Source organism: Trachurus japonicus, chromosome 2, assembly GCF_045865225.1.
Source record: "Trachurus japonicus isolate A0001 chromosome 2, Traja_1.0".
NCBI lineage: Eukaryota > Metazoa > Chordata > Actinopteri > Carangiformes > Carangidae > Trachurus > Trachurus japonicus.
In genome coordinates this window covers 13,536,972-13,564,355 of record NC_140908.1, presented here as the reverse complement: position 1 = coordinate 13,564,355, position 27,384 = coordinate 13,536,972, and the positions used below count along the sequence as shown (strand labels likewise).

The window sequence follows — 27,384 nt, the reverse complement described above, 5'->3', positions numbered from 1 at the left end:
GACATTGTGCAGCCGCAAAGTGCTGCCCCACAGTATATATTGACCTCTCCGAAGCCACGCTCACTACATTTGATGATGCTTTCCCGCTGCAGAGCCTATCTGACATTGGATTTCGCTCCCTCTCTGCTCTGCGATTGCCTCTAACGAGCGAGGACACACAGTCGGCGCCGAGACCCCCGCGTCCCAGAATCAGATTGGAAAAACAGAAGAAGTCCAGCATCCCCCGCAGGCAGGACCCCGGAGACTCGCGGCAACTTTTTCAGATTTGCACGTCGTCTCATTGCCCGCCTGCTGTGACATCAGTCCTTCTGCATTATAGGGAAGGTTGTCGGTAAGCAGGTTACAGCAGCGCTGAGTGATAACATGGACCCGCTCCAACTGTCACGCCAAGCCGGCACAGGGGCAGAGCATGCCTCCATGCCTCCATGCCTCATGTCCAGCCAGACAAAACCCCTTATCGAACCGTTATTGAAGGGAAACCGACAGAGGAGAGAAGAGTCGGATGCACAGAGCACACAGGCCTCTTTAGATTCACCGATGTCCTTCTAGTTAAAGGTCAGGCCTCGGAGCAGCCTGGGTGAGCTCTAAGAACAGAAACAAACGGGATTTCTTCATTGAACATCTGGCAAAGATTCTTATCTCCCCTGCACGGACAAATAAAGGAAATGAAACTGGGAAAAAAAACAAAAGAAATATAAAAACTGTCACAGCTGAACTAATTTTTGAAAAAAGAAAACAAAAAAAGCTTGACCTTTGAGTCTGAGCTGTCCTGTCAACTGTGGAGACCTGAGGGGAAAGTGCTTCTGTGGGTGAAGAATGATTTTTGCCACTTGATTGGCCACTGGCTGACTGTGTCATATCCTCTTCTCTTCCTCAGACCCGTTCTACTTCTCCACACTGCGTTGTTGTTGTGATTTGTTTTCCAGCGAAAAGCTTTCTGAAGTGGCTGCATCTCTGATTCGCACCTTGACCGACTTCTTCTTATCAACAACAGCAGCCGACGCTTTGTGTTTGTTATTGTGGGAACGGACAGGAAATCCATGACTTGGTGGAAATAATTAAAAGCAGCATAAACATAAAACTTTTGTATTATCATTAAATGATTCAGCAGAAGTCTCTGCTTCTGGAGCGCAGAGGATTTAATGAGAAAACTGATACTTTTGCTTTGCTCCACGTTGTAGTGCAGACGTGCTTTATTTTTGATTTGCCTATATGCAGGGCCGTTGTATAGGGGAGAAAGGTGATGATAATTCTAGGGGCCCAGCGCCCAGTGGGGCCCATAAAAAACCCCAGTAGTCTAATCTATGTATGACTGAATTATTCTGCATAAGACCCTGACTAATACTCATAGTACGCTGTAAAAACTCAACATCTTTCCAAGAATATTTGTCTTATTTCTTGTCCAAATGTCTAATTTCTAGTCAAAACTAATCTCTTCCCACTTAAAATAAGACCTAAAAAATTAACTTGTTTTTAGATCATTTTCACTTGTTTCAAACTAATTTTCACTTGAAATAAGTAGAAAAATCTCCCAGTGAAAGTAAGTTTTTTGTGCTTGTAATAAGGAAGGAAAACTTGTTCCACTATCAGATTTTTTCTACTTATTCCAAGTGAAAATCTGCTTGAAAGGAGTAAAAAGTGTCTAAAAACAAGCTGCTTTTAATATGATGTGTCTTATTTTAAGTATAATGATATTTGTTTTGACTAGAAATGACATTTTGACCAGAAATAAGACAAATATTCTTGGTAAGATACTTGAGTTTTTGCAGTGTAATGCTGCATTAGCATCAAAACAAAGTAGGCTAAATGATAAATGATAATACATACGTAGTCTAAGAAAAAAAAACTGGAAAAGTTAGGGGGAGGGGCCCACTTTAGTATTCTAGCCCAGAATTCCTAGCAACGGCCCTGCCTATATGCAAACACTCGTCCTGGTTGAGTGGCAGGAGCTGCTTCCTCACTGTCGGCTGCCTGCAAAGCTCTGCGCTGGACCTCGGCCAATAATTACACCTGCCTACCTATTAACATCTCAGACAGCTTCTTGGCTCTCACCGAAAAGTTTCCCGATCCACCTCCGAGTCCCTGAACTCCTCTCTGTTTCGCCTCAAAAACTGCAGGGCTCCCCGTCCCGCCAGCATGAAACCTCACGGCCCTGCACTCGCACCCTACACTGCAAAAACTCAAAATCTTTCCAAGAATATTTGTCTTATTTCTTGTCAAAATGTCTCATTTCTTGTCAAAACTAATCTCTTTCCACTTAAAATGAGACTCATTACCTAAAAAATTAACTTGTTTTTAGATCATTTTCACTTTTTTCAAACAAATTCTCACTTGAAATAAGTAGAAATATCTGCCAGTGAAAGTAAGTTTTTTGTGCTTGTAATAAGAAAGAAAAACTTGCTCCACTATCAGATTTGAAAATATGCTTGAAAGAAGTAAAAAGTGTCTAAAAACAAGCTGCTTTTTAAATGTGATGAGTCTTATTTTAAGTAGAATGAGATTTGTTTTGACTAGAAATAAGACAAATATTCTTGGTAAGAGTTTTTGCAGTGTAGGCCATCACACACGGTGCCGCCGCTCCGCCCGGCACCATGAAATGAGACCACTCTTCTGTCCTTGAGGATCTTCTCAGCCCGAGTTCTAATCCACACACGGACCAACTTATTCCCCCCTTACTAAATATCTCCTGTGGTTCGGCTTATCCAGAAATCCTGCGTTGTTTACTGTATTATGAACTTTTCACCTACCCACAGCTGCTCGGTTGAAGTGGTATTAGCAGAGATAAAGAAAGTGAAAGTGGCCTCGTGGATTTATCTGTTTTTCTTCGCCGTAATCCAAGTAAAATTCCTACATAACTGCATAAAGTGATAATGCAAAATGTCGAGAGCTCTGAATAAAACGCTGTCTGGATGTTCAACATCCACTCTGGCCGGTCAGTTGGTATCAAGATGTGCCTTTCACTACAGAGGAGAGCTGATTTTAGAGACAACAGACAGAAGATAACAGCTCCATATGTTATTTTGTGGGGCTGGCTGTTTGACAGGGAAATTCACTTTATGTTAGATTTAAGTGCTAAAGTAATGGGTGGTTTATGGAGAAGAATAAAAGTCAGGGATTCAATCCAGGAATATTCGAAACTGAAAGTACATCTTGAAAGTTTGACAATATTTTATCCCAGCGGACCTTCATAAGAGGACGAGTCGAGTTATCTGGTGAAATACTAGCTGATAAACGGGAACCTTTGATTTTCTTCGGTGCTTCTCCAATTAGGCCAAATTAGAAATAAATTAAAGTTAATGGCAATCATTTTAGTTATTCCTCATTATAATAATAATAATAAATTTTATTTATAAGCGCTTTTCCAAAAGCTCAAAGACACTTTACATACAATAAATGCAGTTATGCAATTATGCTGTTAAACTCCACCCTTTATTTTAAAGCCTCCACTCTAAACAACAAGCATGCAACCGCTGTTTGATTGTATCATTTGTAATATTTAATTGCCTTCTTCAATCTGATTTTAATTTTAAATCCACTTAAATCGCACGGTAATCTTTGAAGAAGAACAGATGAGACTCCCATTCAAATCTTATCATCTAATTACCATAATCACTTTGCCATACAATAATTAGCTGTATTCATTACCCATCATCATACCCCCCAGGGGGGATTTTTGCTGGATGTGGGCCCTCGTCAACTGATGGCTCATCAGGCTTTGATGCGTGCACGTGGATGGTGTCGAAACAATGTGAAGCAGCAAAGAGAAACGAGAGAAGAACGAGTCACAGAAAGCAAAAATGAAAGTTTATTTGTTTTTATACTTACCAACACTTTGAAATTAAAACCTATGTTATTACTCACAACTAATATAGATCTGCACATAGCAAATAAATCAATCGAAAATAGTTACAAAGTTCTATCACTTTTTTTCCCCAAACTGCAATACACACAAACCAAAGCTGAAAAAAAAAAACAACCCAAAAACAAAATAAAATGTCTAGTCATTCTTTTTTTTCCTGCTGTTGCTGCCACATGGAAAGTGGTCAAATTTCAAAAAAGCATTTTTCACCAAGCTACACAGCTCTCCTGTTTTCTATGCTAAGAACTAAATAACTGAATAAATAATTGCACATTGCACCCTATTATTGCATTAGTTGCAGTTTGTTTCAAAGTCGTAGTATACTCAGGCATATACACAAATGTAAATACAGTTTTCAAACACTGAGTAACACATGAATATTGATGTTATTGAAATCACACTGCCATCATTACAACTCAAAATTCCCACTTAGCAATCAGATCCAAAATGACACAACAATAATTTGCCAAATGCACGTGCTAATAACCATTAGCAATTCTCGATTATCCATGTTTTAAGCAAACATTTGAATGGTACACATGCACTGATAACTGTTGTATAAAAGCCATAATACCCTTGAGGATGTTCTTCACTGTAACAGTGTGTGGGTAATTCGGAAAGAATGCCCTCTTAGGTATCAGCTAACTGCTCTAAAAAGCAAGTTTGCCAAAAATACAGAATTTCAGCTTCTTCATTTGACAAACATTCCCACTGAAGTACAAGCTATGACAACTGAGAATAAAAATAAACACAAATCCATAATGTCAATGTTAGCACTACTACTTGAGTTCACATCGAAATGTAAGAATTATTGCAGAATAATCACCGACTATGCATCCTTCAGTATAGTGATACAGCATTTGGTCCATTTACATCGTCACATTTATGTCATCAAAGCGCTTAAAAGAGCCGAACTCCAAGGAAAAAATTGACATTACGGCAAATGCGCATGTTTGCTTGACCTGTGTCCAGTCTTTATGCTACACACTAAAAACAGTTGGGTTAAAAAATAACCCAATTTTAACCCAACTGCTGGTTCAGATAAGGACGAACCCCTTTTTTGGGTTATTTTATTCTTTTTGACCCAACTTTTGGGTTGAATATTCAACTGTTTCACTGAAAAATAACCCAATTACTTGAACAACCCAGGAATTGGGTTAAATTCATAGCCTATAACCCTGAAAATGGGTTACACTCTGGAAAAATAACCCAAAAATTTTACTCAAAACCAATAACTCAGAAATTGGGTTACAGAAATAACCCAACATTTCTCAGTGTGTAAGCTAAGCTAGCTTTCCGATGTCTAGTCGAAGACTTGGCGGCAAAGCAAACGAGCAGATTCTCCAAATGTCAAACTTTGTCCTTTAGCTCGGCGTAGGCTACTGGAAGTAAAAGAAATGCAGTGGTATATGTATGAAGAAACACGCAGAACGTCGCCGCAGTAGATAATGTGATTCAACAATAACATTCAACAGCTGTTTGTATGCGTCAGCGCTGGATCGAGCTCAGCTGAAGCTTGGAAACGAGATGACTTGAAGCTGTCCGATCGATCGTAACTTAGAGCATCCTCATGAGTAGAATACGCGTGGGATGGCTGCAACAACGAATCAAATATCCCTCCCACACCTCCCTCTCAAACGAAATACAATACAACAGAACTAACTTAGCTTAAGTTTCATGATCGACAAACAAAACGTCATTTATGTGCATCACCACATCGTAATAATCATAAATACGGTTTTACTGAAAAACCGGCGAAGCAGGAATTGTCATCCAACCTGTCCTTTTTTAAAAAAAAAACCCAACAAAATAAAATAAAAGTTGCTGACATAGTCGTGACAATAAAAAGACATTCAAACCTAAAGCGTCAAATCAACCGTATGACAACAAAAAGAAACATGACAAGATGAACAATCGTGAAAAAGAGACTGAGTGGTCACGTCCGCCCAGGTCCCGTGGGTTCCCCCCAATGAACCCCTGAACATTCCTTGGCCCAAAAAATACCATTCGGCTTCGTCCAAACGTTTGGGCCGCTTCGCCGTCAAGATTCGGCTTCTTTCCCTTGTGTTTGGCATATTTTTTTTTTTTTCCCCCTCAAAAGCTTCTTTTTCTTTTTCTTTTTCTTTTTATTATACTATATTCTTTTATTTCCCCCCCTGCTAGCAGCCTATAGCGCAAACTTTCCGGCACAAGGGAAGGAAGCAGAAAAGGTTTGGACGCAACACTTGGCTTTTAAGTCCAACTAAATCCTCCCACATCAGAGGCAGTCCAGAGTAAAGTGTTGAATAGTCTATTGCATGAGCGCCGCGTAGTCGACTAATGTGCTAAGTCACAATAGTCCTTGTACAAAACAAATACAGTAGAATAATAATAAGTTAGTAAACAATCATTTAAATTTTTAGTCAGTGTTTAGTCGCCACTGATTTTTCACTAATTCCCATTCATGCATCTATGTACTAATAATGGGTGCTGATAGAAGGAGGCTATGTGGAGAGTTTCTCGTCTGGGCAGGGAGTAGGACTAGACGTGAGTGGCCAAAAATGCTGAAAAAGTTTGCAGGAAAAGAACAGGAGCACAGAGATATAATAATAACATGAAGGAGCACGAACACTGAACAGGCTTACTCAAATACACAATGATACGACACTGAACACATGCAATATAAGCAGTAATGTAAATACAGGAAATAAACATGAGAAGGGAGGCTCTAGGAGTGATACCATTGGCTTAAAAGGGTCATGTGATGCAGCAAAGAGTCACGGGTAGAGATTGGATTCGTATAAGTAGACAAAAGATGCAAATTAGGACGAACGCAGAACAAGTCCAAATTTTTTTTTTTTCCTTTTCAAAAATGTATTATCAAAATTTGATAATTTGGCTACATCCCACCACACACTCTGCCGATAGCATCACTGAGCAGCTGTAATATGCAAATAAACTACGCTATGCTCTACGAAAATGTTCAATCTTTTTTTACTACTGTAGTACTTCTTATACTTTTAAAAGATGTTCTATGACGCAGCACTGACAGAGAGGAAGAGAAAGCAATAGATAGAGAGAGAAAAAGAAGAAAGAAAGATTAACACAAGTTGTTCCTAATAAACATTCAACATGCTTCAACAGTTCTCTAAAAAACCTAATCAACAGAGAATTTCTTTTTTGTTAATTCTTTTTTTGTTATGTTTAATTTGGCTCTCTGAAATGAAAGTGAACACCCAGCCCTCCCTGATGCATTTTTTTTTTTTTTGAACCAGGGTGGGAAGGTGGTCGAGGTTTTTCTTTTTTTTTCTTATTTTTATTTATTCGGAGAGCCAGAGCCAGAGTCCGAAGGGCTTCATCAGGGTTGTCTGCGGTAGTCAGTCATTGGAAAGGGCCAAACGGAGGAGCCAGTCAGGGATCTCAGGATGTGGTCATGGAAGATGGGTCGTTCCACATGGCCGCCACGTCTCTGAACCTACAGATAAAAGAAGTAGAGGATAGTTAAAGGGATAGTAGCATTTTTTTTAAAAGTGGGGTTGTATGATCTACAAATAGCCCCTAAGTACTTTAACTGCAGTAGCAGACTCTCTACACTGCTACTCTCTCTACACACTCCTATTTTTGTGGCCTAAAAGATAGGGCTGGGACGATATGCTTTTCTCCCGATTCGATTCTTCTACGATTTTTTGGATGGTGATTCGATTTAAATTGCGATTTTACGATATTGCCGATTCTCTCGATTTTTAGTCTACATTTTTAACATTTATCTGCACACAAATACTGTAGGAGCCTATAAATGAACATACTCCATTATAAAGTGAACTTAAACCCTTTTCAAAACCTGTAAAAAAGGCTAACAAATGCACATTGTACAATATTTAAAAAAAAAATGTAAAAAAAATCTATTTTTGAAAAAAAAAACAATTTAAAAATCGTCAAATAAGATATCGCGATATATATGTGAATCGATTTTTTCTCCCACACCTACTAAAAGAGGTTTCACCTGAAAAAAAATACACAGTTCCATTGTTCACTATAATATAATTTTTTCCAGCCCTTCAAAGTGCAGGAAAAACACAGTTTTTATTTGGACTTAACCAACTGCTGATTGGCGGGCGCTAACCCTGGGCGGAGGGATACGTGAGTTGGTTAGGTCCAAATAAAAACTGTGTTTTTCCTGCACTTTGAAGGGCTGGAAAAAATTATATTATAGCCAACAATGGAACTGTGTATTTTTTTTCAGGTAAAAACTCTTTTAGGCCGCGAAAATAGGCCGTTTCTTTGGGTCTGTTCACAACACTGTATGTTGTAAATCTCTGGGCAGGGCTATTATGGGCTGGCGTTGCTAACGGGAGGAGTGCAGAGAGTCTTCTACTGCAATTAACAGGGTTCTTACGGATCCTTAAAAAGTCTTAAAAGGCATTGAATTCATTCATCTAAAAACAAGGCCTTAAGTGGCATTAAAATGTCTTAAATCAATTTTTCAAAAGTCTTAAAAATGTTAACACTTGATAAGTGGGATTTTATGGTTGTAATTAGTCTCAAATCTCAAAATAATTGGTAACATTTCGACATAGAGAAGTTAGTGGCGGTCGTCAACGCAAAATTTCTCGCCGTCACCAGCTCCCGAGTCAGTGTTTTTTTTTTTCGGGACTTTTTATGCATTTATTTTGAAAGGACAGCTGGAAAGAGACACAATCCAATGTTCATGTAGCAGTCACTTTACCTTGGATCACATAGGAAAGTGGGTAAAATTGTCCCTAACTCTATGTAATTGATGTGGTGTTTTTTTTTCTTTTTTCTACATTTGTGTTTATTATGAAGTCGGTCTTAAATTTCATTTTAAGTGGCATTAAAAAAGTCTTAAAAAGTCTTGAATTTAACTTGGTTTAAGCTGTAGGAACCCTGAATTAAAGTACTTCGGGGCTATTTGTAGATCATACAACCCCACTTTAAAAAAATGCTACTATCCCTTTAACTCCAGATTTAGACAAGCATGGCACCACAAATAGGTCATTTTGTACTTTTTCTCTTTCAGTGCAGTTAGAATTTGGCAAAACAAATAGTCCTGTTTGCCACCTCAACTTAATTTATCTCTACATTAAGAGCACTTTGTAATTAGCTGCTTTTTGCAATATTACATCACATCACAACAAATCAATATGGAGCTGTGCAGGGAATTAAAAAGCAGCAACATCAACAATAAGTCGAGGCAATGAAATATTAAAAAACGAGCAAAGATAAACGCCGACAGACGAGAGGTTTCCAGCTCATTAAGATAAGACAGCGGACGATGTGCGCGAGCGGCTAATTGGGCCGTTTCAAAAACAGAAGCAGCACCGTGACAAACTCGAGTCAAGCTGGTCAACCCCTGACCTTGCATTGATGAGGTACTGGGCCAGGCTGATGTTGGCGGGGGTCCCTGTGATGGTGATCTGGCGCTCCGATGACCCTTCCATGGCGTTAGCAATTTTGATCTGCGCCCCAGACATCTGACGGATCTCGTTGATTTTGGTTCCCTGGCGTCCGATTATGCAGCCTATTAGCTGGGAAGAAAATGGGGATTGCACTTAGGATGGCCAGGACGCATTAAACAGACATAAATACACACATCTTGAGCCCCGATTTGATGGGATGTGGATGAATGTGAGCATTGTCAGCTTTCAGCTATAACTTTAATTCTCCTTTTCTTGGCTCCAACGAGTCTTTTCCATTAAGGACATTCGCTTTACGGGGCCAGATGCCTTTGGCTGTGTTTTTATCTTGGCTGTGGGAGGAAAAGGAGATCTCAATAGTTGCAGCTGAACTGCTGCTGTCACATTGAATCGCTGTAAACTTCAACAGGAAGCCATGTTAAAAGATAATAAACCACCGTTTTTGACATTGTGGTCCAACAATTTGAGCTTTGGTAGCAGGTTTTGCTGTTTCGGAGCCGATTTTATTTTGTGATTGAACCGATCGATGAAGAGTTCATTAATCTGATTCCTCATTAAACCGCCTCTAATATGAGGTCTGTAAATGTGCCTTCACTTTGAAAGAGCCGTTTTTCTTTTTTGGCAGCGGCTTTGATAAATTGGCACCAATGATCCAAACTGCTGAATAATATGTGTGGTGGTACATTTCTGCAGCAACAACAACAACAACACTCCTCTCAGTTTACAAATGATACATCTTTCATTTTGACTCACGGTGTCATCTTAGGGATTGTTCAGAATTAATCTCTGTCAGGGAAAATGGAGGATTGGACGTTTTTTTGCACATGACAAATGTACTCACATCATTGGGAATGGTGAGTTCATGAGTACTGGCCTGGTTACTGGCATCCAGACCTGCTGCTGAACACAGGAAGCAGACAGAGAGATAGAGATAGAGAGAGAGAGGAGGGAAGGGAGAGGACATAAAATAGAGTTTGGCACATTTAAGGAGCGAGGAACAATGATGAAGTGCAGTCCTGGAGGGTTTTTCTTTTCTTTTTCTTTCTTTTCTCATTCCCTGTCTATTGACCAGTGGCATCTGTGTCACTGGGAAGTCTGGCTCAGCACACAGCCAAGCCTATACTCTAGATAGATAAAACACACATCCACTGGCTGTTTAAATCTCTAAGTGAGAAAAAGGAAAAGGAAACAATCTGAAGCGGCTGCACTGCAAAAACTCAAAATCTTTCCAAGAATATTTGTCTTATTTCTTGTCAAAATGTCTCATTTCTAGTCAAAACTAATCTCTTTCCACTTAAAATAAGACTCATCACCTAAAAATTAACTTATTTTTAGATAATTTTCACTTGTTTCAAACAAATTTTCACTTGAAATAAGTAGAAAAATCTGCCAGTGAAAGCACGTTTTTTGTGCTTGTAATAAGAAAGAAAAACTTGATCCACTGTCAGATTTTTCTACTTATTTCAAGTGAAAATCTGCTTGAAAGAAGTAAAAAGTGTCTAAAAACAAGCTGCTTTTTATGTGATGAGTCTTATTTTAAGTAGAATGAGATTTGTTTTGACTAGAAATGAGACATTTTGACTAGAAATGAGACAAATATTCCTGGTAAGATTTTGAGTTTTTGCAGTGTGAGTCGTTTAAAAAAAAGAAAAAGAAGGACGCTAACGGGGGGGGGGAAACAAGAGAAACCTCAACACCAACAAGAGCAGACCACCAGCAGGCCATGAGAACGACGAGAAGAAGAAGCAGAAGAAAAAGAGAAAGGACAGAGACAGGAAAAGAAGAGAAAGAGAAAGAGAGAAAAAAAGGAGGAAGAGAATGTGTTTGTCTCTACAGGTAAAAACGAAGAGAAGGAGCTTTGGTAAAGAGAGGGTGGTGGTGGTGGTGGTCGTGTAGGTGGGTACGTACCGGGGAAGGCAGGGGTGGTCTGTCCGAGGGGGGTAAAGGGGGTTTGCTGCATAGCCAACTGGTGGAGCTTGCTCAACTGCTGAGGGGGGGAGGAGGAGGACAGCAGAGCTATGAGGTCATCGTTAAGAAACGCACTCAAACACACACGCACACACACGCTCGTAGACACACACACGCACTCGCACGCACACGTACAAGGTGTGTGTTTCCGAAATATGCTACAAGAGTAAAAGAGAGGATCTGAGGAGAAGTAACAACACAGACAGGTGAAGGACGAAGACCCAGAGAGACAGAGAGAGAGAGATAGAGAGAAGAGGACAGAAGAGAAGGAGCTCATAGAGGACTTGGCCTGAGACTGGGTGTGTAGTGATGCTTGTTAACAAATTACTGTAACTAAACTGCAGAGTTAAGACTCTTTTTATCGTATTAGAGCAGATCAGGGCCGTTGTATAGGGGAGAAAGGTGATGATAATTGAGACCCTGACTAATACTCACAGTACACTGTAAAAACTCAACATCTTTCTAAGAATATTTGTCTTATTTCTTGTCCAAATGTCTCATTTCTAGTCAAAACTAATCTCTTTTCCACTTAAAATAAGACTCATCACCTTAAAAATTAACTTGTTTTTAGATAATTTTCACTTAAATTCACAATAAATAGAAAAATCTGCCAGTGAAAGTAAGTTTTTTGTGCTTGTAATAAGGAAGAAAAACTTGCTCCACTATCAGATTTTTTTGACTTATTCCAAGTGAAAATCTGCTTGAAAGAAGTAAAAAGTGTCTAAAAACAAGCTACTTTTAATATGATGAGTCTTATTGTAAGTAGAATGACATTTGTTTTGACTAGAAATGACATTTTGACTAGAAATAAGACAAATATTCTTGAAGAAAGAAGGCTAAATAAAAAATGATAATACATACGTAGTCTAAGAAAAAAAAAGGAAAAGTTAGGGGGAGGGGCCCACTTTAGTATTCTTTAAGGGGGCCCAGAATTCCTAGCAACGGCCCTGGAGCAGATAAATACACATCTAACATCTGGGTGCAGCTCCTAAACTGTTTAAAAGCCAAGTATCTATATTTACCTCGGCCGTAATTGGACAATCAGTGTCAGGAAGAGGTTTTTAAAACTAATTCACCACAGTAAAGATGTGAATAAAGAGTATTGTCTAAGGCAGTGGTTCTCAACGTGGGGTCCGGGGACCCCTAGGGGTCCTTGGGAGATCCGAAGGGGGTCCCCAATTTATTTCTTGAAAATGTACCACTTTTTTCTGGAAGTTTTATTTTTTTATTTTTTTTTATTTTACCACTTTTTCTAGATTTTTTTTAACTTTTTTGTTTTAGAAATTTTACCACTTTTTTCTAGAAAATGTTTACTTTCTTATTTTGAACATTCTTTTTACGAGAAATTTTACCACTTTTTTCTAGAAGTTTTTTTTTTTAATTTTACCACTTTTTCTAGATTTAAAAAAAAAACTTTTTTGTTTTAGAAATGTTACCACTTTTTTCCAGAAAATTTTTACTTTTTCATTTTGAAAATTCTTTACGAGAAATTTTACCACTTTTTTTAAAAGATTTTTTTTTTTTTTTTTAGTTTTTACTTTTTTTTGAGAATTTTTACCACTTCTTCCTAGAAATGTTTAAATGTTTTTGGAGGAATTGGACCACTTTTTTCCAGAAATTTCTCTATAATATTTCCAAAAATTCATTGGCCCTAATTTAAAAGTATAAAAAAGTATGTGTAGTGTAGAAGTGTTTACTTCTAAATTTGGTCCAATGGGGGTCCGTGGTCTAATTTGTGTCAATTTAGGGGTCCTTGATGTACAAAAGGTTGAGAACCACTGGTCTACGGAGATGAAGACTAATCTTTAAAGACTCTTAAATCTGACTCTTTAATCCATAGTCTCTGTTTTCTTCTGGTTCTGCTCTTAAATAAAAAGTCTTTTTTTTTGTCATTTCAGATGCTGTAGAAATGAAACCACCAATGCATGCTGGGATATGGTCGATGTCAGGTCTGGAGACGAAGGGAAACCACCCGCCGCCGCCAGGCCAAGCCCCCATGAGGTTTAACTTCCAGACAGAGAAGTCAGAAGAGTTAGAGTAGAGAAGCTACAGGAAATACAATATCAGAAAAAATAAAAATCTGTATTAATATTAACAATTAATATTAATAAGTAAAGGAGCGGAGAGAGCAAGAAGAGCCTGCAACTCAAAGAGAGAGATGAGAGAGAGATTTGTAGGTGCAGTGTGTGGACTGCCTCGTGGGGTTAGCACTCACATCTGGATGAGGGATGGCGTACTGTCCTTGAATGGTATAAGCCTGCAAACACGAGGAGAAGAGCTTATTGTTATCTCGTTACGTCATCGCAGCAACAACACAAAAATACTGGCTTCCAATCAAACACAGGCTGAATTAAATCAAGTTTTAACACTGAAAAATCACAATAACTGACATTTCTACAACTTAAAGGGATAGTAGCATTTTTTTTTAAAGTGGGTTTGTATGAGCTACAAATAGCCCCTAAGTACTTTAATTGCAGTAGAAGACTCTCTGCACTCCTCCCGTTAGCAACGCCAGCCCATAATAGCCCTGCCCAGAGATTTACAACATACAGTGTTGTGAACAGACCCAAAGAAACGGCCTATTTTCGTGGCCTAAAAGAGGTTTTACCTGAAAAAAAAATACACAGTTCCATTGTTCGCTATAATATAATTTTTTCCAGCCCTTCAAAGTGCAGGAAAAACACAGTTTTTATTTGGACCTAACCAACTCACGTATCCCTCCGCCCAGGGTTAGCGCCCGCCGATCAGCAGTTGGTTAGGTCCAAATGAAAACTGTGTTTTTCCTGCACTTTGAAGGGCTGGAAAAAATTATATTATAGCGAACAATGGAACTGTGTATTTTTTTTTTAAGGTAAAACCTCTTTTAGGCCGCGAAAATAGGCCGTTTCTTTGGGTCCATTCACAACACTGTATGTTGTAAATCTCTGGGCAGGGCTATTATGGGCTGGCGTTGCTAACGGGAGGAGTGCAGAGAGTCTTCTACTGCAATTAAAGTACTTAGGGGCTATTTGTAGATCATATAACCCCACTTAAAAAAAAAATGCTACTATCCCTTTAACCAGCTGTTTTTTTTTTCATAAACATAATACAAGACAGTCATGCACTATAGACTCCCTGTCGTACTGTTCTCCTGCTATTCATCAATCAGATCCAGTTGAACTAAATCAATAAGGGACAACGCAGACAGTGGGGAGGCAACAGGGAGGGTGTGGGGGGGGGGGGAACCAGAGGAGGGTCCCTGAGAGGAGGAATGTGATTTGACCTATTGGATGTGTCGTTTATAGAGGCCACAGAGGTCAGAACTGAGCTAAATTTCATCCCATCAGCCGAGACAGAGGGGCCAACGGCTGGACAGCACAGAGAAAACAGGACGTCCAAAGTCAGAATGAGATCGTCTCAGAGGAATTGAGCAGTTTGTGGGGTACACACTAAAAAATATTGGGTTATCTCTGTAACCCAATTTCTGAGTTATTGGTGTTGGGTTAAATGTTTGGGTTATTTTTCCAGAGTATAACACATTTTCAGTCCAATTCCTGGGTTGTTCAAGTAATTGGGTTATTTTTCAGTGAGTAACCCATTCACTGGGTTAAGGGTGTAAAAATAACTCAATGTTGTAGTTAGCATAACCCAACTCTTGGGTTAAATATTCAACCCAAAAGTTGGGTCAAAAAGAATAACCCAAATTAAAATAACCCAAAAAATGGGTTCGTCCTTATTTGAACCAGCAGTTGGGTTATAATTGGGTTATTTTTTAACCCAGCTGTTTTTAGTGTGTAAAAAACAAATGATGATCCACTGATTTAAATATTCTCTTGTGTTTCTGCATGTAAAAAATCTAAATGTTTTATTTTTTTACTGCAAAAGCATTAGATTCCCTGTTTATTTATCAGAATAATTAGTATATTTCATTATATTATATGATTTTATCTATGATTGTTTCTATATCTCAAAATCGGCAGCTTAGTTTCCAAATAAAATAATAAGATAGATATGATAATATTAGATTATCTAAGAAAATATCAATCTCCTGTCATTCTCCTCCAGTCCACTAGTTGTCCCTACTGAGTTTTCCTTCACCTGAGTCACCCACCTGTCCACACAGGCTGCAGCCAATCACCAGCTTGCTTCCCTACCTCTGTCACCATAGGAAGTAACTTTAGCCCTGCTGCAGACATCTACAGAGGTTATTATGGGTATGTTTGCAAACATTATGACCTTTGAAACATTATTTTCCTTTTAGTATGTGCAAAGGAAAATACATTTTCTTGTATTTATTGTATTTTTGATTATTTTCCAGTCTGTAGTTTGATGTTTTCTCCTCATTTCTCTAAATGGAAATGTGTTTACGTCTGCTGGTCCATAATATAAACAGTCTGTGGAGATAAATACTCATAAATATTCAGTTCATTAGCTAAATTCAGGGTGTTTTGTCTTTGCCTGCTCAGGTTAAACACAGTGTCCTGCTGATGGAGAACACTGGGATCTCTGCACTGGCCCCGTTCTCATCAATTAAAAGGTAAGTTGGCCGATTCCCCAACAAACAGCTTGATGCAGACTTAAAGGACAATTCCAGACAAATTCAACTCGGGGCTGTATGTTCCTAACAGTTTAGGTCTAAAAGAAGGAATCTGAAGATTTTCAGTTTAATCGCTCCTGTTTTGCGGTAGTTGTGTCTGTCCCCGCGTCGCCACGGCAGCAATGAATGGGAGTGGATGCTGTTTACATCCCTCAAAGCCACAGACAGCGTCAGATGGAGACTCAAACACGCACCCAGAAGTTTATTTACTTAAAGCAAGCCGACATGTTTGTAAAACTAGAGAGAGACTTTGAATTAGATCTAGTTTTACAAACATGTCGGCTTGCTTGAAGTAAATAAACTTCTCGGTGCATGTTTGAGTCGCCATCTGACGCTGTCTGTGGAAAAAAATTCCGGCTTTGAGGGATGGAAACAGCCTAAGCAGCGGAACTTGCATCCGCTCCCATTCATTGCTGCCGTGGCGATGCGGGGACAGACACAACTAGCGCAAAACAGGAGCGATTAAACTGCAAATCTTCAGATTCCTTCTTTTAGACCTAAAATGTTAGGACAATAGGGCTGGGACGATATGCTTTTCTCCCTATTTGATTCTTCTACGATTTTTTGGATGGCGATTCGATTTAAATTGCGATTCTACGATGTTGCCGATTCTCTCTATGATTTTTAGTCTTTAGCATTTTTAACATTTATCTGCACACAAATACTGTAGTGGCCTATAAATTAACATACTCCATTATAAAGTGAACTTAAACCCTTTTCAAAACCTGGACTCTCTGTATGTAAAAAAGGCGAACAAATGCACATTGCACAATATTAAAAAAATCGATTTAAAAATCGTCAAAAAAGATATCGCGATATATATGTGAATTGATTTTTTCTCCCACCCCTATAGGACAATACACCCCGAGTTGAATTTGCCCGAGAATTGTCCTTTAAAGACTTACAGTATGTCATTTATCCCAGTTCTGCACTAAGTGGCTGGAGGTGATGGATGACGGTGAGGGCACAGTAAACAGCAGTGATGGAGGGGGGGGGGTCATGCTAGTCGAGGGGCGGAGGGAAGGGGGGGCGAGGGAGTGAGGAAGAGTGAGTAAAACCTGGTGCGACACTAACAGGCAGTGGCTGGTGCTGCAGTAAGAGGCTGAGGTTGGCTGTGGACGCCCCCAGTGGGTCTGCTCTTACCTGGCCACCTGAAAAAATGACAGGGGTGGAGGCAGGCTTGGGGCGGTAGGGGATGGTGGCACCTTTCGGTGGGGACTGAGGAGAGCAAAGGAGGAGAGAGTGAGGGACAGAAGAAGGGGTGAGAGTGTTAGAGCAGAAAGAAAGAAAGAAAAGGAACAGAAAGAAAGAAAGAAAGAAAGAAGTCGCATAAAGTGAGACCGGCAGGGACGGTGCCTGAGGGAAGACGGCCTGTGACACTCAAAAAACAAAAGTGCTCTTCACTCCACTGTGTGTTCATGCCGACAGAAAATGTCCAAAATCGTGGTTCAGTGCACAACTAAACTCGGATTTACCTGCAACATCACTTTCAACTGGATAATGATGACTCAACACACTGCAGTTTATAGTTTATATAGTAGCATCTATTCAAATCCACAGTCTAAGAGACTTACACTCATCATGTCACATATCTCCTAGCATCCATGGCTGGTGCCATCATGAAGGCCCAATGTTGGAGAACTGGCTGTGCAGATTTAAGTTAAAATTAATGGTGCATGAAAAATAGACACAACTACTGTATGTATGTGTATGTGTATGTGTATGTGTATGTGTAGTGTGTAGCCCTTTGATATGAAGCAGTAACCCAGTGGTGACATTGATCTACAAGCTCACAGTGAGTCTGAGTCTTTCTCCCATGTAAGGAACTGGAGCCAAACAGGGACAACGCAGCCAGGGCCGTTGCTAGGAATTCTGGGCCCCCTTAAAGAATACTACAGTGGGCCCCTCCCCACTAACTTTTCCTTTTTTTTTCTTAGACTACGTATGTATTATCGTTTTATTTAGCCTTCTTTGTTTTGATGCTAATGCAGCATTACACTGCAAAAACTCAAGTATCTTACCAAGAATATTTGTCTTATTTCTAGTCAAAATGTCATTTCTAGTCAAAACAAATCTCATTCTACTTAAAATAAGACTCATCATATTAAAAGTAGCTTGTTTTTAGACACTTTTTACTTCTTTCAAGCAGATTTTCACTTGGAATAAGTAGAAAAAATCTGATAGTGGAGCAAGTTTTTCTCTCTTATTACAAGCACAAAAAACTTACTTTCACTGGCAGATTTTTCTATTTATTGTGAATTTAAGTGAAAATGATCTAAAAACAAGTTAATTTTTAGGTAATGAGTCTTATTTTAAGTGGAAAGAGATTAGTTTTGACTAGAAATGAGACATTTGGACAAGAAATAAGACAAATATTCTTGGAAAGATGTTGAGTTTTTAAATCAGTCATACAAAGATTAGACTACTGGGGTTTTTTCTGGGCCCCACTGGGCGCTGGGCCCCTAGAGTTATCATCACCTTTCTCTCCTATACAACGGCCCTGAACGCAGCTCTCCAGAGGTCAGAAACAGCAAAATAAGCACCTTGTGTATCGATCTCATAGAGGAGGGGGGGTATTTTTATTTATAATCAATGGCTTGACAAATCTGCCGACATGTTTTGGCATTAAGCGTGTGGAGCGGCAGCTGTGAGCTCACGTAGGGCGCTCACCGATCAACAGACTGGAGCAGGGACAGAGCATTGCAGGGCCGTTGTATAGGGGAGAAAGGTGATGATAACTCTAGGGGCCCAGCGCCCAGTGGGGCCCATAAAAAACCCCAGTAGTCTAATCTTTGTATGATTGATTTATTCTGTGTAAGACCCTGACTAATACTCATAGTACACTGTAAAAACTCAACATCTTTCCAAGAATATTTGTCTTATTTCTTGTCCAAATGTCTCATTTCTAGTCAAAACTAATCTCTTTCCACTTAAAATAAGACTCATTACCTAAAAATGTACTTGTTTTTAGATCATTTTCACTTAAATTCACAATAAATAGAAAAATCTGCCAGTGAAAGTAAGTTTTTTGTGCTTGTAATAAGGAAGAAAAACTTGCTCCACTATCAGATTTTTTCTACTTATTCCAAGTGAAATGGATATGCTTGAAAGAAGTAAAAAGTGTCTAAAAACAAGCTACTTTTAATATGATGTGTCTTATTTTAAGTAGAATGAGATTTGTTTTGACTAGAAATGACATTTTGACTAGAAATAAGACAAACTTGAGTTTTTGCAGTGTAATGCTGCATTAGCATCAAAACAAAGAAGGCTAAATAAAAAACGATAATACATATATAGTCTAAGGAAAAAAAAGGAAAAGTTAGGGGGAGGGGCCCACTTTAGTATTCTTTAAGGGGGCCCAGAATTCCTAGCAACGGCCCTGGAGCATTGTAAATAAAACCCCGGTGATTATTTTATTATTTGTGACCACAGAGAGCCGACGTTTCCTGACATTTTTCACCACAGGAGAGCAGTTAGCAACAAAATCTGTGCCATATACAGTAGTATTTGTTAAGCTACTAGACAAGGGGAATGTAAAAGTGTTAGCAGTTACAGTGATGGGATAGATTTGCATATTACTTATAATAATAAATCAAACAGTGAGTGAATCGATAGTAGCAGAAAATACCACAAGAATAAACCATCAGAGAGTCGTCAATACAGTAAATCAGACTCATAACTGTGTTAAAATCATATTTGACTGTGTAATATATATTCAGTTATTAGCTTTAATAAAGTTAACATATAGCTCCTGCTGATTTAAAGGGATAGTTCACCCGAAATTCAAATTTCACTCATTTAATATCTACTCACCCTCATGTCGAGCTGTGAGAATTTTCAGAGTCCTTCGTTCCTTCTCTGAGTTACGGGGGGGGTCCGTGCAGCAGTATTGGTCCATATAATGGTTGTGAATGGTGCTCACTTTTCTTTGTCCAAAAAGACACACCAAAAAACATCCAAATACCTCCATACTGCTCGTCTGTAATGTCCCTCTTGTATTGAAGCCCCAACATGAGAAATTGTTCCGAAAAAAATTAAATAAGTCTATATTTTAAGCTTGTTTGTAGCGGAAGGACTGTGAAAACTCTGTGGACTCTGAAAATTCTCACAGCCCTTAGTTTCACAGTCCTTCCTTTACAAACAAGCTTAAAACATAGACTTGTTAAATTTTTTTCGGAACAATTTCTCATGTCGGGGCTTCGATACAAGAGGGACATTACAGACGAGCACTATGGAGGTATGTGGATGTTTTTTTGGTGTGTCTTTTTGGACGAAGAAAAGTGAGCCCCATTCACAACCATTATATGGACAAATACTGCTGCACTGACCCCCCCGTAACTCAGAGAAGGAACGGAGGACTCTGAAAATTCTCACAGCTCTGAGTCGACATGAGGGTGAGTAGATAATGAGTGAAATTCAGAGTTCTTACGGATCCTTAAAAAGTCTTAAAAGGCATTGAATTCATTAATCTAAAAACAAGGCCTTAATTGGCATTAAAATGTCTTAAATCAATTTTTCAAAAGTCTTAAAAATGTTAACACATGGTAAGTGGTATTTTATGGTTGTAATTAGTCTCAAATCTCAAAATAATTGGTAACATTTCGACATAGAGAAGTTAGTGGCGGCCGTCAACGCTAAATTTCTCACCACCACCAGCTCCCGAGTCAGTTTTTTTTTTTTTTTTTTTGGACTTTTTATGCATTTATTTAGAAAGGACAGCTGGAAAGAGACACAATCCAATGTTCATGTAGCAGTCACTTTACCTTGGATCACATAGGAAAGTGGGTAAAATTGTCCCTATAACCCTATGTAATTGATGTGGTGTTTTTTTTTCTTTTTTCTGTATTTGTGTTTATTATGAAGTCGGTCTTAAATTTCATTTCAAGTGGCTTTAAAAAAGTCTTAAAAAGTCTTAAGTTTAACTTGGCTTAAGCTGTAGGAACCCTGGAAATTTGAATTTTGGGTGAACTATCCTTTTAAATGAGAAATCGTACTGTTTTCTTCTGTATTCCCAGTACTGTATGTGGTTTATTATTGTCCCTGTTAACTATGTTTCCTCTGTTTTGTCTTGTCTTGTCCATACTGTACCTCCAGCATCACCACACATATCTGTTTGACACACTGGATGATGGCCTCGGGGGCCCCTGAGATGGTCACCGCTCTCTCGGTGGAGTTGGGGAGCATGTCGCCCGCAACCTGGACCTGCGCCCCCGTGGACTGGAGGTGAGAAAAAACGTACGAAAAACACAAAAAAACCATGAGCAGAGCGATCCCACTTCCACTTCCCCTTTAATCAACTTCAGACAGAGTTAGAGACGAGACGAGGCAGCAGAATAATCTCCAGGCTTTATATTATTACACTCTGCAGGATTACGCTGCACTTCAAGCTTTAATAGAAACTATATGAATAAGTGTTAGGATTTAGAAAGATTACATGGAGAATAATTGTGGTTATACCATTAATAAACTTATAAATATCATTAATTAAGGGGATAGTTCACTCATAATTGAAATTTCTCTCCTCATTATCTCCCCCCCCTCATGTGGACTAAGGGCTGGGAGAAGTTTCAGAGTCCTCCGTGGCTTCTCTGAGTTACAGGGGGTCTCGGCGTAGCAGTGCATCATGTCCATATGACGGTTGCAAATGGATACCAACTGTCTTCGTAACAAAAAGACACACCAAAAAACATCCAAATACCTCCATGCTGCTCGTATGTAATGTCCGTCTTGTATTGAAGCCCCGAAATGCGAAATTGTCCCGAAAAAAATGAAATAAGTCTATATTTCAAGCTTGTTTGTAGCGGAAGCTCCTCTTCCCGGTTCGTCAAATTTAGACGAACTGGGAAGAGGACGGACCGTGGTTCGTCCAAATTTGATGAACCGGGAAGAGGAGCTTCCGCTACAAAACAAGCTTGAAATATAGACTTATGTAATTTTTTTCGGGACAATTTCGCATTTCGGGGCTTCAATACAAGACTACAGATTACATACGAGCAGCATGGAGGTATTTGGATGTTTTTTGGTGTGTCTTTTTGTTACGAAGACAGTTGGTATCCATTTGCAACCGTCATATGGACATGATGCACTGCTACGCCGAGACCCCCTGTAACTCAGAGAAGCCACGGAGGACTCTGAAACTTCTCCCAGCCCTTAGTCCACATGAGGGTGAAATTTTTCCCTTTTGGGTGAACTATCCCTTTAATTCTCAGTCCAAGACAGGTGTGTGTTGATACTCTACCTCTCTCATCTCTTTGATTTTGGAGCCTCCTTTGCCGATGAGGGAGCCACACTGGCTGGCCGGCACAACGAGCCTCAGGGTTACAGGGGGTTTACTGGTGGCCGGACTGTTGCTCATGGAATTGATTATATCCTAAGGGGGGGTTGGGGGGGGGGCAGAGAGCAGGTTTTTATCAGTTTTATAGTGTAAATATTATGGATGTAATATACATTTATATTTGCTGAACTACATTTATCATTTGCAGGCAGTGTGTGCAGCTTTTTCATTATGTTTACTTTAGTTTAAACGCACATCAGCAGTGAAATGGAGCAAATTACACATCTGGATTCATCCTTTACTTTTCATTTCAGTGCAACTTCATGCAAATAATTACAAACTTTGTAGATTTATGTGGTGAAAAGTAAACACATTGCATTTCTTAAACATTAATCCACACTTATTTTTAGTTTCATGAACACAAAATGAAATAGTGAAGCATTAATTATTCCATGTGCGGTTGGGGTTACCCAACCATTTCCACTGTCGTCTGTTTATTCCCCTCGGCCTCGGCTCATGCATATTCATTTCTTTGCGCCAGGTTAATGTGTAGTGTCTCGGTCCGGCTCGTAAAACGTCCAGTTTAAACACGGCACTGGCCCTTTTCCAAAAAGGTGCTGCAAGGTTGGATCAGCACATTTCTGTCCTACAGTACGTAACTGGGCCAAGTCTGCTTTGTACTCCATTTAGAAATGAGTCAGGTACAGTACACCACTGGTGGGGAAATAAGTTATTATTCTAGTCATTTTTCATCTAAAAGTACCAAACTTTATTTCTTATTTCATTATTCTGTGAATGCAGCTTTTCAAATGTGAGGATTTGCTACTTTTTCCTTCAGTTTGTTTGAATTAAAATCATTAATTTTGAGGTTTAGAGGTTTGGAAATAAGCAGGAATCACAGTGTGGTGTTACTACTGTAGTTCTGTTTATATATAGGCCTTATATATAGTGGATTAAACCAGGGCCGTTGCTAGGAATTCTGGGCCCCCTTAAAGAATACTAAAGTGGGCCCCTCCCCCTAACTTTTCCTTTTTTTTTCTTAGACTACGTATGTATTATCGTTTTTTATTTAGCCTTCTTTGTTTTGATGCTAATGCAGCATTACACTGCAAAAACTCAAGTATCTTAGCAAGAATATTTGTCTTATTTCTCGTCAAAATGTCATTTCTAGTCAAAACAAATCTCATTCTACTTAAAATAAGACACATCATATTAAAAGCAGCTTGTTTTTAGACACTTTTTACTTCTTTCAAGCATATTTTCACTTGGAATAAGTAGAAAAAATCTGATAGTGGAGCAAGTTTTTCTTCCTTATTACAAGCACAAAAAACTTACTTTCACTGGCAGATTTTTCTATTTATTGTGAATTTAAGTGAAAATGATCTAAAAACAAGTTAATTTTTAGGTAATGAGTCTTATTTTAAGTGGAAAGAGATTAGTTTTGACTTGAAATGAGACATTTGGACAAGAAATAAGACAAATATTCTTGGAAAGATGTAGAGTTTTTACAGTGTACTATGAGTATTAGTCAGGGTCTTACGCAGAATAAATCAGTCATACAAAGATTAGACTACTGGGGTTTTTTATGGGCCCCACTGGGCGCTGGGCCCCTAGAGTTATCATCACCTTTCTCCCATATACAACGGCCCTGGATTAAACTAGTACCTCCTCAAACTTGTAGGCGATCATGGCAAAGGCCTTGAAAATGGCATCTGTCGGCCCGGTGATGGTGACTATCCTTTCAGGGCAGTTCCCCTCTGAGATGTTGATACGGGCACCGCTCTAAAAAAAACAAAAAAAGGACAAAACAACAAATGATTAAAAGACAAAAACAGTTTTGAGGACTGCTAAGAAAGAGTGAGAGATTTGTTTTCAGAAAAAGTTAAACTCACGTCTTCGCGCATTTTCTTCACAGTCTCTCCTTTCTGGAAGCAAAAGAAAAGGAAGAGTGTTGAGATGCTTGGTGTGTTTTCCTACAGGCATTATGATGCTTTACATGGTCTGTTTGCTGTGCAGGTGATAAAGATAAATACCTTTCCTATGATGCTTCCAACCTCCTGCAGAAACACAAACCAACAATATCATTAGTTGTATTTTTTGCCACGGGGACCGTTTTCTTTTTGTGACAGATAATTATGAGAAAGAAAGTTATAAAATACAGTAGGAAATTGAATCCATGGCTGTTTGTTTGTTACCTTGCCGTGCATCAGCAGCCGGATGGTGAGGGTCACATTCAGTCCACCTTCTGATTGGACCTTGATGGGCTCCATGTCGGGATTGGATGTGGAGGAATGAGGGGCGTGGTCACGAGAGAGAGGAGTTCAAGGGCCAACGCGAGTGTGATGGTGGAGTCAGCCAACCGGTCACCTGACAGGTACAAAGTAAGAAACATAATAAACAAACACATAAAGAATCAGCTGATTAAAGGGATAGTAGCATTTTTTTTTTAAAGTGGGGTTGTATGATCTACAAATAGCCCCTAAGTACTTTAATTGCAGTAGAAGACTCTCTGCACTCCTCCCGTTAGCAACGCCAGCCCATAATAGCCCTGCCCAGAGATTTACAACATACAGTGTTGTGAATGTCTTCTCATCTCATGGTGACCTGTTCCTGTTTTCACTGAAGACGCATTTCTGATTTGTTGATCTGTTACTAATCATTATATACTGTCATTTTAGTCCCAGTGTTGAGCTTTGTGGCCCTACTATGGTTGTTTTGTTTTGTCCCAATGTAGTTACAATAACTGTGGTTTGTCCTTGTTTGTACTATTGTTTTTGTCTTTTGGTTTGTTTGTTTTGTTTGTTTATTTGTCTGTTTGTTTTTCTATATTGTTGAGAACATGTTTGTCTGTTGAATCTATGTTTGTCTATATGTTTGGACCCCCTCGAAAACGAGATGATACATCTCAAGGGGTTTTATCCAAATAAACAAATTTCAAAAAAAAGAAACGGCCTATTTTCACGGCCTAAAAGAGGTTTTACCTGAAAAAAAATACACAGTTCCATTGTTAGCTATAATATAATTTTTTCCAGCCCTTCAAAGTGCAGGAAAAACATTATTTTGGACCTAACCAACTCACGTATCCCTCCGCCCAGGGTTAGCGCCCGCCGATCAGCAGTTGGTTAGGTCCAAATAAAAACTGTGTTTTTCCTGCACTTTGAAGGGCTGGAAAAAATTATATTATAGCGAACAATGGAACTGTGTATTTTTTTTTCAGGTAAAACCTCTTTTAGGCCACGAAAATAGGCCGTTTCTTTGGGTCCATTCACAACACTGTATGTTGTAAATCTCTGGGCAGGGCTATTATGGGCTGGCGTTGCTAACGGGAGGAGTGCAGAGAGTCTTCTACTGCAATTAAAGTACTTAGGGGCTATTTGTAGATCATACAACCCCACTTTAAAAAAATGCTACTATCCCTTTAATATTAGTGTATCTATATTAAAAAGCACATAAAGTGTCTTATTCTGTGTTGATCTGTTATTCCCTCTGCTGTCTGTGGTGTTTGTTCCTGCTAAGTCTTTACACAGATTATGAATCTACTCTCATCCATAAAAATAAAAAAAAAGTTCAGTGATTCTGTGAAACAGCTGGACTCTGTAGTTTTTAGCGAACAAGCGGGGAGCAAAACCTGGATTTGTTCAGGCATTAATCCTCATTTAGAGAAGCAGTGTGGGTGGGCGGTGTGTGTCAGTGTGTTCTCATCTCGTTGTTGGTACGTAAATGAATATCAAATGTGAGCAAATGTAGATTTTATTGAGAGCTGAGGAGTGTTTTAGTGAAGAGAGGCACAGAAAGAGGGAGATAAAGGGGTTAATAAGGGCGCAGCGTTTGATTTTTGCCCCGAGGGTGGAAAAGAAAATATGATAATCTGTCTGTAATAATGATTAATATATACAACACTTCCTTTTCTGCTGTGATGCAACGCACGCACGTTCGCCACAGGAATGTAGGTCAACATATGTCACCTCAGTCACGAGATGAGCCATCCGACGTTGAACAAGCGCTGTATTTATTTTTATCAAGCCCCTTTCAGCTGGAACCCCTCTAAATTCTGCCTGACAAGTGATGTAATGAGTCGGGGGCGACGCCTCGCAGCCGACACAAGAGGGCGCTGCAGCCTGCAGTCTGACTCCAGAACAGTGGATCAGACCACGGGGATTTAAACGTGGCTCAAGAAGATGAGAAATATCACAAAATGTAAATGACTGTGACTCATTTTCTATAACTGATAACACTCTGTTATAATGGAGGAATCACACTGATAGTAGGAAAACTGCAGTGACTCCGTTTATTAAGCTTCAATAATGATTTTAGCTCATAAGCTCCTTAATTAATGTAAATAAAATATTCAGATTTTAATTAAATTAGCCGTCGACTGTTTGAAGCAGCATTTAAATGCATTCATTTAAGGAATTTATGTTATAAACGTCCTGTTTTTGCTCTGTTACATGCAAATTCAGATGTAAACCGTCATTTAAGAGCAATAACATTAAAACAGTGGTGGATATTTCATATTATTTAGCTCAAAAAGCACATTAAAATGTCACATCTAATGCGAAGCTGCACGTTTGTACATTTTGCATTTGATTAAATGATTAAACTTATGCAGGAAAACATGCAAACGACTACATATCTGATGCATAACATCTAATTTTCTCTTTCCATATCAGCCTTGCAGCCTGGTGAAGGGTAACGTGTGGACAGAGAAGCTCCTGAAGCGTCTGACCTTGACTGAAGAGACAGGTAATGTCACCGTCTGCCAATCAGAGTCATTGTTGCTATGTGAAAATGGAAAAAAAGATCTATCTGCTGTCTCCCTTATCACCTCTGTTCCCTGTGCAACTGTGCAAATTTGCAGCTGGTAAGAAATCAGAGTATTTCAAAACTCTGACATGATTAAAATGAATTCAGCTCATTAAGCAGCAAATTCTAACTCGACCTGCTGTGTGTGTTTAATTAGAAAAGATGAACGTTTCCAGGCTGCTCAGTTCACAGGATGCAGTGGTGAATGAACGGTTCAGTGCAGGTTTATCAGCTTGTTTGACCTTGTTGTCACCGTGTCGAGGCGTTGCACAGCCGCACACAAACATAGAAATCTGTCAGTGTGAGACAGGTGATGGTGGTTTAATGGTCTGAACTGGGCCAGTGTGGCCGCTGCCTCAAAACAAGACTAAACCATCCAGCGAATGCTTTGATAAAACAAAAAGATGATGCAAGTTTGTGAACAATCTCCTTTGGCTTTGAAGAGTGGGAGCTTCTTTTCCTCCAGTGTATTTCCTACAAGAATGAATGG

The 27,384-nt window shown here is 39.2% G+C and overlaps 1 protein-coding gene and 1 long non-coding RNA gene across 7 annotated transcripts; one reads left to right on the top strand and one right to left on the bottom strand.

Moving 5' to 3' along the window:
• Positions 1-5,662: 5,662 nt before the first annotated feature.
• On the bottom strand, positions 5,663-24,462 carry LOC146990963 (poly(rC)-binding protein 3-like). Of its 6 annotated transcripts, none has more exons than XM_085802169.1 (12): positions 24,287-24,462; positions 24,125-24,148; positions 23,984-24,016; positions 23,757-23,873; positions 22,056-22,187; positions 20,906-21,034; positions 16,892-17,035; positions 13,457-13,498; positions 11,182-11,260; positions 10,115-10,173; positions 9,215-9,384; positions 5,663-7,313 (listed from the first exon to the last, which is right to left on the bottom strand). In XM_085802169.1, exons 1-12 carry the CDS (start codon positions 24,359-24,361, stop codon positions 7,259-7,261), a joined length of 1,059 nt encoding a protein of 352 aa, XP_085658295.1. In that variant the 5' UTR covers positions 24,362-24,462; the 3' UTR covers positions 5,663-7,258. The 6 variants fall into 6 exon arrangements, with proteins under 6 accessions (XP_085658295.1, XP_085658302.1, XP_085658328.1 ...); XM_085802176.1 differs by having other exon boundaries at positions 11,182-11,257; XM_085802186.1 differs by having other exon boundaries at positions 6,017-7,313; positions 10,115-10,170.
• Positions 20,909-26,835, top strand: LOC146990962 (uncharacterized). Its single transcript, XR_015037855.1, has 3 exons — positions 20,909-21,040; positions 24,302-24,465; positions 26,762-26,835. It is a non-coding gene; the product is annotated as an uncharacterized LOC146990962 (long non-coding RNA).
• Positions 26,836-27,384: the final 549 nt, after the last annotated feature.

Coding starts and splice junctions, on each gene's coding strand:
- LOC146990963 (XM_085802169.1), bottom strand. CDS start 24,361: ATGGAGCCCATCAAGGTCCAATCAGAAGGTGGACTGAATGTGACCCTC. Junction 23,874..23,983: donor TGAAGAAAATGCGCGAAGAC/GTGAGTTTAACT, acceptor TGTTTTTTTTAG/AGCGGTGCCCGTATCAACAT. Junction 7,314..9,214: donor CAGTACCTCATCAATGCAAG/GTCAGGGGTTGA, acceptor TTTTATCTGTAG/GTTCAGAGACGTGGCGGCCA.